We start from the raw sequence: 12,785 nt of genomic DNA on the forward strand, positions 1-12,785 counted from the left end.
AAATGCCTTAAAACATTCCATCTCTCTTATTATTCTGGCATTTGGCAAATAATAATTATGGTTCTAATTGACCAACAACAGGAAAGGTTTATTCTGATTTCATGTCAGATATTGAGAAAAACATGCATGTGTGTCTTTTTATATAGTATGTAAACTTCTGGTTTCAACTGTATCAGACAGTAACGTCTAGTTCTCATGTTATCAGGTTTTTACTTTTCCAACCCCCAACCTCACCCCACACTAATTGTTTTTCTCTTTGAAATATGCTTCAAATCCATCCAGAATGGATCAGGTTCACTGAAGGATAATATTACAAATGTTATTATGGACAGGTGAGGGGGATTAGTGTGAGCAGGAGCCGGTGAGACAGGACTACAGGAGAGACAATAAAGAGACTGCTGCAGCTAAATAGCTAAGAAGATGAGAAGGTTAGGGAGCAGACTCTTCTACTTTCTGTTTGTACAGTGGATGGTAGCTAGTCTCCATCCACCATGTCTGGGAGAACTGCAAACTAGACATTCAGCATGTACACACGAAAGCTGCTAAAAATGCCAGATACAAGTCATATAATGGCCAGAAAACTATGTACACAGGGTACACTTTAAACAAATTGGATCAGTAGAATAGGGCTCCCAAGTCTCTTCTGCACCACACAACCTATGTGAGGAGGAATTTGAATGGATTGTCAATTCGTCATGTGCTGGTCGCTCCATTAACCCCTTAGTGACCACCCATAAGTGTTTTTTACAGCGGTCACTAGGGGGCCTTTGGCTGGGCCGCCGCTTTTTTATGGTGGCCCAGTATCACATGAGAGCCGCAGCCTTGCTCTAACAGCCCAGATCCAGGCTGTTAACACTTTATATGTGGCGGCAATGGCACCCGCTGCATGTAAAGTGCGGACAGAGGGAGCGACTCCCTCTGTCTCCCATCAGCACCCCGCAAATGCGATCGTGGGGTGCCGATGTGTGTGAATGCTACCTGGGGTCTGATGTAGGCCCTAGACCAGCCTCAGGTAATTTCCAGGAGGCTGCGCCTCTCTGGCGCAGCCTGCTGGTCAATGTTAGAATAGCATTGTCATTAAAATTCAATGCACTATAGGGATAGTGCATTGCATTTTAAAAGCAATCAAAAAGCTGTCTGTTACAGTCCCCTTGTGGGACTATTCAGTGGTAAAAAAAAGTAAAAACTCATTCAAATAAAAAAAAATACCCTAAAAAAAAATGTATGCTTTTTTTCAATTGAAAATACGCTTTTCAATGAAAAAAAAAAATCATATGTTTGGTATTGCCGTGTCCGTAACGACCCGGACTACATAAATATCATGTAAATTATACCGTGCGGTGAACACCGTAACAAAAAATAAAATAAAAATAATTGCCAATTTATTCTTAGTTGCCACCGAAAAAACTTAAGCAATTAAAAAGCGCCATTTACTCCAAAATGATACCAATGAAAAATACAAGTCGTCCCGCAAAAATCAAGCCCTCACATAACTCCATATAAAAAAATTTTAAAAAAAAGTTATGGGTCTTGGGAAGCGGCAATGCAAAAACATTTTTTCTCTTTTTAAAAAAAAGGGGTTTAATTGCAAAAAAAAGTAATAAAATGTAAAAACAACAACAAAAAAAAAAACAAACACTATGTATTTAGTAAAAAATATATAAATATTGTGACGCACAGGAGGAACCAGAGATCATATGAGGTGCTCTCAGTAGAGTAGGTTCACCCTATCTACTCAATTAAATGGCAATAAGAAAAAAATGGACTGGGCACTCTGATATCTCGACCAATACTGAATTTATTAGATATACCTAGTACTACCCAAATGGGGGGTAAACTAAGAACAATAAAATATTGGATAGAACATAAAAATCGAGGACATCTACAATAAAATAATATCACAATAAAATCGATAACAATCGATAAAAATAAATAAATCGCTGTATGAAACAAAGTGCATATACTGATAACTCGAACAATTGGTAAAACAGCATACACAATAGCAGCAATCAATGGTGTGGAATGAAAAACCTCAAGATCTTGAGGATCGATGCTTGTTCGATTATGAATTTAAGCATGAAGATAAAAGTCTGAATCCCATAAGAATCGCTATTTGATCGAATGAGGTTGGTTAATGGGAACTCAATCACATATGAAAACTTGTATTAAGCTCTTCCCCAACAAGCAGTACTAGCGGCGTCCCGCTATGTTGAAATCTCAGCGGCGTCCCGCTGAAGCAATTAACTGTGTGTTCCCAGCACACATAAGCCGGCATAAAAAAAAAATCTAACGATCTTACCATTCAATGGAGCAAGTGCCCAAAAATTGCTCTGGACCTTGGTCTTTAAGTATAATCGACCGTAGTCTTACGAACTTTCTTCAGTCTAAACTCCCACGACGGCGACTTGTTTGCACGTGGACCTCGATAGTTGTACACAGTCTTTAATTCAACAAGATTTTAGTCACCTACTGCGCGGCAGACGGTATTAGGTGGGCACTTTCGTATAGATTTTCTTCATCACACTTGGCAAGAGATCCTTTGGGGGATTAAAAACAGACGTGTTTTGGGGGATTGGATAACTCCTTCCTCAGTTATCGATTTTATTGTGATATTTTATTGTAGATGTCCTCAATTTTTATGTTCTATCCGATATTTTATTGTTCTTAGTTTACCCCCCATTTGGGTAGTACTAGGTATATCTAATATATTCAGTATTGGTCGAGATATCAGAGAGTGCCCAGTCCATTTTGTTCTTATATGTATTTGGTATCACTGTAATCTTACTGACCGAGAGAATAAAGATAATGTTATTTTTACAGAAAAATTAACACCGTAAAACTTATAACTTAAAAACGCAGTGGTAGTACTGCTGTTTTTTCCCCATCTTCCTCCCAGAAAGAGTTAATAAAAGTTAATCAGAAAGTTATGTGCACCCCAAAATGGCACCATTAAAAAATACAACTTGGCCCGCAAAAAACAAGCCCACATAAAAGCTATATAGACGGGAAAAAAAAAAGAAAAAAAAGTTATAGCTCTTGGAACGAGACGATGAAAAAGGAAAGAAAAACGCTTGGTCAGTAAGGCCCAGGGTGGATAAAAATCAATGATTAAATTTTTTTTTAAATAATAATAAAAAAATAAAAAAATCTGAATTTTTTGATTTAAATCGGATTTTTTTTTTATATAAAATGCTTTTTGGAGGAAAATATATTACCATCCAAAGGTTATTCCATCATGAAATAAAGATTAGTTTTTTAATTATGTAGAATAAGGCTGTACGTAGACTCCCATATTGTTGAATGGATTAGGCAGTGGCTGAGGGACGGACAACAGAGGGTTGTAGTCAATGGAGTATATTCAGACCATGGTCTTGTTACCAGTGGGGTACCTCAGGGATCTGTTCTGGGACCCATATTGTTTAATATCTTTATCAGCGAAATTGCAGAAGGCCTCGATGGTAAGGTGTGTCTTTTTGCTGATGACACAAAGATTTGTAACAGGGTTGATGATCCTGGAGGAATACACCAAATGGAAAAGGATTTAGGAAAACTAGAGGAATTTAAACAAGGTACCAAGGATAGTGGGCATACCAGCATTTACCTCTTACTTACCACTCCATTCCCAGTGATTATACACCGCCCGCTCACTCTCAGTCACTGATCACATATCCCGATTCATTACGGTATTTACCCACACTTTGACAATACCTATTTGTGCAGCATAATCACCCGGTTATTCACATTGGCACCAAACTTAGTGCCAACTCTCTAGGACTAGTTGAATTTGATTGTGTTCCAGCGCTTATGTCCTATATCCCCTACGGGTGATATATCTATTCCATATACCTCAGGGATCTGTTCTGGGACCCATATTGTTTAATATATATTGCAGAAGGCCTCGATGGTAAGGTGTGTCTTTTTGCTGATGACACAAAGATTTGTAACAGGGTTGATGTTCCTGGAGGGATACACCAAATGGAAAAGGATTTAGGAAAACTAGAGGAATGGTCAAAAATCTGGCAACTAAAATTGAATGTTGATAAGTGCAAGATAATGCACCTGGGGCGTAAAAACCCAAGAGCAGAATATAAAATCAGTGATACAGTCCTAACCTCAGTATCTGAGGAAAGGGATTTAGGGGTCATTATTTCAGAAGACTTAAAGGTAGGCAGACAATGTCATAGAGCAGCAGGAAATGCTAGCAGGATGCTTGGGTGTATAGGGAGAGGCATTACCAGTAGAAAGAGGGAGGTGCTCATGCCGCTCTACAGAGCACTAGTGAGACCTCATTTGGAGTATTGTGCGCAGTACTGGAGACCATATCTCCAGAAGGATATTGATACTTTGGAGAGAGTTCAGAGAAGAGCTACTAAACTGGTACATGGATTGCAGGATAAAACTTACCAGGAAAGATTAAAGGACCTTAACATGTAAAGCTTGGAAGTAGAGTTGTTGCGATACCAAATTTTTGATTCGGTTTCGATACCATGAAAAAGTATTGCGATACTCGATACCATTCGATACCACGCGAAAAAAATAAACAAAAAAAGCCACGTGCATTCCTCATTTTTAAAAATGGCGAACCGCGCAGTTTTTATTTTATTTTTTCTGTTCCGGCATTCACCACCTAGATTTTTTTTTTATATTTTAATAGTTTGGACTTTTCTGACGTGGCGATGTAATATGTTTATTTATATATTTTATATGTGAAATTGGGAAAAGGGGGGTGATTTATACTTCATATTTTAGTGTTTTTTTTTTTTTTCACTTTTTATTTAATAACTATTTCCCCCCTTAGGGGCTAGAACCTGGGATCTTTCATCCCTTTTCCTATTCACCCTGATAGATCTCTATCAGGGTGAATAGGACTCCACACTGTCCCTGCTGCTCTGTGCTTTGTGCACACAGCATCATGGATGTTACCATGGCAACCAGGGCTTCTGTAGCGTCCTGGCTGCCATGGTAACCGATCGGAGCCCCAGGCTTACACAGCTGGGGCTCCGATCAGAAGCTGCCACTGCACCACCAATGAGGGGGAGTGGAGAGGTCCCTGTGGCCACTGCCACCAATGATTTTAATACTGGAGGGTTGAGAGGGGCCGGCGCACTGTGCCACCAATGATTTTAATGGGATGGGGGGATGGATGGGGGGGGGGGGGGGGGGCACACTGCACCACCAATGATTTTACCCCTTTATATAGGAGGCGGGTACTAGCAGATCAGCGGCAGTTAACTGCCGCTGATCGCAGCTCCCTGTCAGGGGCAGGGTGCCGGCAATGCGATTCTGCTGCCGGCACCCGCCTCCTGTATGTGTTAAAGACTGACTACTGTATATGAGTCCAGACTTTCACTATTAGGCCACACAGAGCGGCGCCCAGCGATGTCTCAGCACTCACCATTTAGTCCTGGGCGCCGCTCCGTTCGCCCGCAGTGCCCCATTACTGTCTCCTCTCCTGCTCCACATGCTGCTGATTACTATCGGAGCGATGGGAGGAGACATCAGCTTCACTAGTGGGCGTTCCTTCTCCCTGGCTGTAGCGCTGTCCAATCGCAGCGCAGGGAAAAGGAACGCCCACTAGTGAAGCTGATGTCTCCTCCCATCGCTCCGATAGTAATCCTATCATTGGTGGCGCAGTGCGCCCGCCCCTCCTCCGCCCCTCTCTTCTCATTGCCGCCCCTCCTCCACCCCCTCTCTTCTTATTGCCGCCCCTCTCTTCTCATTGGTGGCAGCGGCAGCAGCACAGGGGGAGGGAGGACAGCTTCCTTCTCCCCGTGCTGCTGAGAGAGAACATGAGCGCGCCGATAGCAGCGCGCTCATGTTCAGAGATACTAGACTGCGCAGAAGCGCAGCCCAGTATCGAAAAAACGGAAATCCCGGTATCGTATCGATACCGGGACAAAAGTATCGATTAGGTATCGAAATTTCGATACCCGCAACAACCCTACTTGGAAGAAAGACGAGACAGAGGGGATATGATAGAAACTTTTAAATACATAAAGGGAATCAACAAGGTAAAAGAGGAAAGAATATTTAAAAGAAGAAAAACTGCTACAAGAGGACATAGTTTTAAATTAGAGGGGCAAAGGTTTAAAAGTAATATCAGGAAGTATTACTTTACTGACAGAGTAGTGGATGCATGGAATAGCCTTCCTGCAGAAGTGGTAGCTGCAAATACAGTGAAGGCGTTTAAGCATGCATGGGATAGGCATAAGGCCATCCTTCATATAAGATAGGGCCATAGTATTCAGTATATTGGGCAGACTAGATGGGCCGAATGGTTCTTATCTGCCGACACATTCTATGTTTCTATATGTGTAATTTTTTTGGTAAATAAATTCCATTAATCCATTCACAATGTCATGCTCTTCCAGAGGTTTTTGTAAGATTATTGGGCAGTTTCTCTGCCTACAAGATATTATCACAGATGCTTGGTTTACTTTTGACTTTTGACTCAGCAGAGATCACATGCCTCTTCTTCACAGCAAAAATGTTATAACATGAACAGAGTTGAGAAAAATACCTTAATCCTAACTTCTACAAACCTATATGAATGCAGAATCAACCTAATCAAACTAATATGAAAAGTTGTTTAAATCTTCATCTACTTGCATATTATAAGTTATACCAGCAAAAATTAGTCTTTATGTAGAAAACTATGATTTAAATCAAATCCACCCTGGTAAGGCCCAAAACAGGCTGGTCACTAAGGGGTTAAATGTCCACAGGACTGATGGAAGCAGCCGTGGTAGGGGACTGTATACATAATATAGTGATATCACATTTTGCTAAGCTGTACAAACATAGTAAAGACTCCTATCAACCTGTCTCTTATACATACATACAGTAAAACAGGACTCACCATTGGCATCATGGGAATACTCTATTCCAGAGACCGTGCATCTTCTAAATACCATTTTATTCTCAGTTAGTGTTCCAGTTTTGTCTGAGAAGATGTACTGTATCTGACCCAAATCCTCAGTGATGTTCAAAGCTCGACACTGAAGACGAGAGTCTGTTTCTTCATCATATAAGTCCTTATCTTGGTGAATAAAATATACTTGGCAGATTTTAACAATTTCAATGGAAACATAAAGAGACACTGGAATGAGCACCTGTTTAAGACAAAAGTAGTAATGTATGGTTGTATAAAATAGCAGCATTTACCAGGAGCCACTGAAAGCTACAATAAAAGTAATAGCTGCATATCAACTCATGGTTTGCAGAACTGTGCCTTACTTATTTTGTACTTAGCCTGCATATGATTTCCACCCATAAACAAGTAACCGCATTTGCAGTTTCTGGCAATCTTTGCTTGATTCATGTCTGCACAGACATCACGTCAAAATGTAGAGTCTGCCTGCATCAGAGTTTCCCTTCATAATAACGTAGATACATTTCCATTTCTTCCTAAAGGTTTTGATGTCCTCCTTGCAGCATGCATGAGCAACTATTTTGTTTTTCTCCTGGATATAGCCCACCTACATATTATCAGGGACAAACATTCAATCTGAAATGTGCTAATGCCCAAAGCTCCAGCAAATGGTGTTGCACAAGCTAAGAAATACTGAGTGGGCCAAAAGTGGCATGTATGGTAGGCTTAAGCCCATAGGGATGTGCCTATCAAGGTCCTGATGGGTAGATTCTAAGCCATAACCAGCAGAACTCAACATGCAAATCAAGATATGACTGGCATACTATATATGCAATATACAAAAACGGTTTGGCAGCACTACTGTCCCACATAAGGGAAAGCCATTCAGGAAAATACCTTGAAGGTAGTGGTGCACGCAGATGGGGACCCTGGCTGATGATCCCAACGTCAGAATATATATACAAGAAATCCGCAGCACTCGTCAATGTGATAAATCCAAGGTGGTTTATTCCATATACAGCAAGATGGTGCGACGTTTCGACCTAACCCGGTCTTTTTCAAGCAAGTTGCTTGAGAAAGACCGGGTTAGGTCGAAACGTCGCACCATCTTGCTGTATATGGAATAAACCACCTTGGATTTATCACATTGACGAGTGCTGCGGATTTCTTGTATATATATTCTGGCATACTATATATGACATGACAGAACAAGAAAAGCAAATGTAAAAGGTAAAAAACATTAACATTATGCTCAACAGTAAACCAAGTTTTTAGTTTTTCCAAGATCCTGATATCATTGACCTAACTTCAGCATACCGCATTTTTCGCCCTATAAAGACACACCTAGGTTTTTGAGGAGGAAAATAAGAAAAAAATATTTTGAACCAAAAGGTGTGCTTTTGGTGGACTTTGAATTAATGGTAGCCTGTGAAGGATGGCCCTGTCATGGGGGCAGCCTGTGAAGGATGGCCCTGTCATGGGGGCAGCCTGTGAAGGATGGCCCTGTCATGGGGGCAGCCTGTGAAGGATGGCCCTGTCATGGGGGCAGCCTGTGAAGGATGGCCCTGTCATGGGGGCAGCCTGTGAAGGATGGCCCTGTCATGGGGGCAGCCTGTGAAGGATGGCCCTGTCATGGGGGCAGCCTGTGAAGGATGGCCCTGTCATGGGGGCAGCCTGTGAAGGATGGCCCTGTCATGGGGGCAGCCTGTGAAGGATGGCCCTGTCATGGGGGCAGCCTGTGAAGGATGGCCCTGTCATGGGGGCAGCCTGTGAAGGATGGCCCTGTCATGGGGGCAGCCTGTGAAGGATGGCCCTGTCATGGGGGCAGCCTGTGAAGGATGGCCCTGTCATGGGGGCAGCCTGTGAAGGATGGCCCTGTCATGGGGGCAGCCTGTGAAGGATGGCCCTGTCATGGGGGCAGCCTGTGAAGGATGGCCCTGTCATGGGGGCAGCCTGTGAAGGATGGCCCTGTCATGGGGGCAGCCTGTGAAGGATGGCCCTGTCATGGGGGCAGCCTGTGAAGGATGGCCCTGTCATGGGGGCAGCCTGTGAAGGATGGCCCTGTCATGGGGGCAGCCTGTGAAGGATGGCCCTGTCATGGGGGCAGCCTGTGAAGGATGGCCCTGTCATGGGGGCAGCCTGTGAAGGATGGCCCTGTCATGGGGGCAGCCTGTGAAGGATGGCCCTGTCATGGGGGCAGCCTGTGAAGGATGGCCCTGTCATGGGGGCAGCCTGTGAAGGATGGCCCTGTCATGGGGGCAGCCTGTGAAGGATGGCCCTGTCATGGGGGCAGCCTGTGAAGGATGGCCCTGTCATGGGGGCAGCCTGTGAAGGATGGCCCTGTCATGGGGGCAGCCTGTGAAGGATGGCCCTGTCATGGGGGCAGCCTGTGAAGGATGGCCCTGTCATGGGGGCAGCCTGTGAAGGATGGCCCTGTCATGGGGGCAGCCTGTGAAGGATGGCCCTGTCATGGGGGCAGCCTGTGAAGGATGGCCCTGTCATGGGGGCAGCCTGTGAAGGATGGCCCTGTCATGGGGGCAGCCTGTGAAGGATGGCCCTGTCATGGGGGCAGCCTGTGAAGGATGGCCCTGTCATGGGGGCAGCCTGTGAAGGATGGCCCTGTCATGGGGGCAGCCTGTGAAGGATGGCCCTGTCATGGGGGCAGCCTGTGAAGGATGGCCCTGTCATGGGGGCAGCCTGTGAAGGATGGCCCTGTCATGGGGGCAGCCTGTGAAGGATGGCCCTGTCATGGGGGCAGCCTGTGAAGGATGGCCCTGTCATGGGGGCAGCCTGTGAAGGATGGCCCTGTCATGGGGGCAGCCTGTGAAGGATGGCCCTGTCATGGGGGCAGCCTGTGAAGGATGGCCCTGTCATGGGGGCAGCCTGTGAAGGATGGCCCTGTCATGGGGGCAGCCTGTGAAGGATGGCCCTGTCATGGGGGCAGCCTGTGAAGGATGGCCCTGTCATGGGGGCAGCCTGTGAAGGATGGCCCTGTCATGGGGGCAGCCTGTGAAGGATGGCCCTGTCATGGGGGCAGCCTGTGAAGGATGGCCCTGTCATGGGGGCAGCCTGTGAAGGATGGCCCTGTCATGGGGGCAGCCTGTGAAGGATGGCCCTGTCATGGGGGCAGCCTGTGAAGGATGGCCCTGTCATGGGGGCAGCCTGTGAAGGATGGCCCTGTCATGGGGGCAGCCTGTGAAGGATGGCCCTGTCATGGGGGCAGCCTGTGAAGGATGGCACTGTCATGGGGGCAGCCTGTGAAGGATGGCACTGTTATGGGGGCAGCCTGTGAAGGATGGCACTGTTATGGGGGCAGCCTGTGAAGGATGGCACTGTTATGGGGGCAGCCTGTGAAGGATGGCACTGTTATGGGGGCAGCCTGTGAAGGATGGCACTGTTATGGGGGCAGCCTGTGAAGGATGGCACTGTTATGGGGGTAGCCTGTGAAGGATGGCACTGTTATGGGGGCAGCCTGTGAAGGATGGCACTGTTATGGGGGCAGCCTGTGAAGGATGGCACTGTTATGGGGGCAGCCTGTGAAGGATGGCACTGTTATGGGGGCGTCTGTGGATGTGCGTCTTATAGGGCGAAAAATATGGGTAGGTCATCAATATCAGATTGGCGAGGGTCCAACTCTCTGAACCCCAACTGATCAGCTTTGAAGAGGCCGCCATGATCCGGTGAGCGATGTGGCCTTTTTCTATGTCAGTGATGTAAAGTTCGCCAGTCATGTGGCCTAGGTGCAGTGAAGTCACATTCAAACACAGCCACTATCCAATGGACGGCTAAATGGCTGGTTGGCAGGGGTGTTGGGAGTCGGAGACTGAGGATAAATTATCATCAATATCTAAATACCCCTTTAAACGTCAGAACCCCAAAGCAGTGAGTGAATTGCTTTTTTGCCATCTGCCCTTCGGATAATTAAAATTTTTATTGTTACCTGTAAAACAATGATCATGGTGAAAAATAAATATACTGCAGATAGAAGTGGCTTCACATAATTCCCATCGTTCCCCAGGACATCGAAAACTGGTCTTTTTTCTCCATACTGCCATACCCAAAGTGCATGACCTAAAAGAGAATATATTATGTTATCATGGTTTGCATCTGAAGGGTATGAAATCCTCAAAATATCCTCTAGTATAAAAATAGTAAGGAAATATTAACTGGTCCGATGCATAAATCTGCTTATGTGATTATTATATCATCAGCCATACATGTGCATGCATAGGATGATGTGTTAAAGGGGTTGTCTCACTTCAGTAAGTGGCATTTATCATGTAGAGAAAGTTAATACAAGGCTCTTACTAATGTATTGTGATTGTCCATATTGTCTCCTTTGCTGGATTCATTTTTCCATCACATTATACACTGCTCGTTTCCATGGTTACGACCACCCTGCAGTCCAGAATCTGTGGCCGTGCTTTCACACTGTAGAAAAAATCAATGGCCTGTCTGGTAGTAAGGACCATAGGAGCACACTTAGGTCGGCGCTTTTTCCTATAGTGTGCAGGCACAGACACCTTGATTCATTTTTCCATCACATTATACACTGCTCGTTTCCATGGTTATGACCACCCTGCAATTCATCAGTGGTGGTCCTGCTAGCACACTATAGGAAAAAGCACAGGCCTCGCAGGTGGTCGAAACAGTGGGAGCACACATAGGCTGGTGCTTTTTCCAATACTGTGCAAGCACGACCACCACTGATGAATTACAGGGTGGTCATAACCATGGAAACGAGCAGTGTATAATGAGATGGAAAATTACAAATTCCATGGAAACGAGCAATGTACAATGTGACAGCCATTGGCTGCTCTCCCCCCCCGTGTGCAGGGAGAAGCAGCAGCGGTGGTGTGGGGATATTACCGGTGAGGGGCCCAGCGGGAGTTAAGAAAATGGATAACCCCTTTAACTTTTTCTACATGAGAAATGCTATTTGCTGAAGTGACACAACCCCTTTAAGTGCAACGAGGGCAGCCTTGCTCCTCCTGCTTCTCTGCCAGCTCCTCCCTTTCCAAATGAGATGAATATGCAAGAACCTGACCCCATCAATCAAGGAGCGGCTGGCAGAGGAAGCAGGAAAGACAACTGTGCATAGAGTTGCTTGGGTGCATTTAACATCTCATTTGCATATGGATTAACAGTACTTTTTCTCCACAAAGAAGCAGCAGATTACTAATTGAAATATACCATTATTATATTTAGCTAGCCCTACAAGACATTCAACACTGACTTTACTGGTGACAGATTCCCTTTAAATTATATACTGGTAAAGTGTTTCGCATATATTTATATTTTTTATTTAGAAATATGTTCCCAAAAATATAAAGGAATTTAATGTTGCACTAAATCACACAGACAGGAAGGTATTTGCTATTAAAAAAAGACAAAAAAACTAATGAAATAATGTGATACTTGAATGGTGAAACATGTCAGGACAGGGTGTAATGTGTTTATGAGAAACAAAGCCGTACTGATGAGTTCATTTATCAGACAGGACCATGCCCATGAGAAGTGCCAGCCAACGCACGATCATAGCACGGCCACACAACACATAATACAGAGAGGAGATGCCAACTTCTAGTGTACATGTCAGGGATTCACAGCCACGGACAGGACGTGGATCCATTGCGTTCTAAAGGTTTATTCGGCTGATCGTTGGTCCACAGGAAAAATATGGAAGCATGCACTAGTTTGGTCCATTTTGTGATCGTAACAAGCGCCTTATGGTTCCATGTAAAGTATGGACAACTCATGGATGCCATCCAGCCATTGTACAGAAAATTTATAAAAAAAAAAGATATAAAAAATGGTCGCTGCTTTTTGTGGATGTGAAAAACTGATCAACCATGTTGAAATGTCCTAAACCTGGACTTTTGCGTTTATGGACAAATGATGCAAGGATTTGTGT

General features: G+C 44.6%; 1 protein-coding gene across 2 annotated transcripts in view; it reads right to left on the minus strand.

Annotated features, from left to right (window-relative positions):
* Nucleotides 1-12,785, minus strand: part of ATP10A (ATPase phospholipid transporting 10A (putative)) — a 136,182-nt gene that overhangs the window by 40,478 nt on the left and 82,919 nt on the right. For both annotated transcript variants that reach the window (XM_040425128.1, XM_040425129.1), the window contains exons 6-7: nucleotides 10,812-10,942; nucleotides 6,860-7,112 (exon numbers count right to left, since the gene is read on the minus strand). In XM_040425128.1, the coding sequence (XP_040281062.1) occupies nucleotides 6,860-7,112; nucleotides 10,812-10,942 (384 nt within the window). The remainder of the gene's footprint in view (nucleotides 1-6,859; nucleotides 7,113-10,811; nucleotides 10,943-12,785) is intronic.

Source organism: Bufo bufo, chromosome 3 (genome assembly GCF_905171765.1).
Source record: "Bufo bufo chromosome 3, aBufBuf1.1, whole genome shotgun sequence".
Classification (NCBI taxonomy): Eukaryota; Metazoa; Chordata; class Amphibia; order Anura; family Bufonidae; genus Bufo; species Bufo bufo.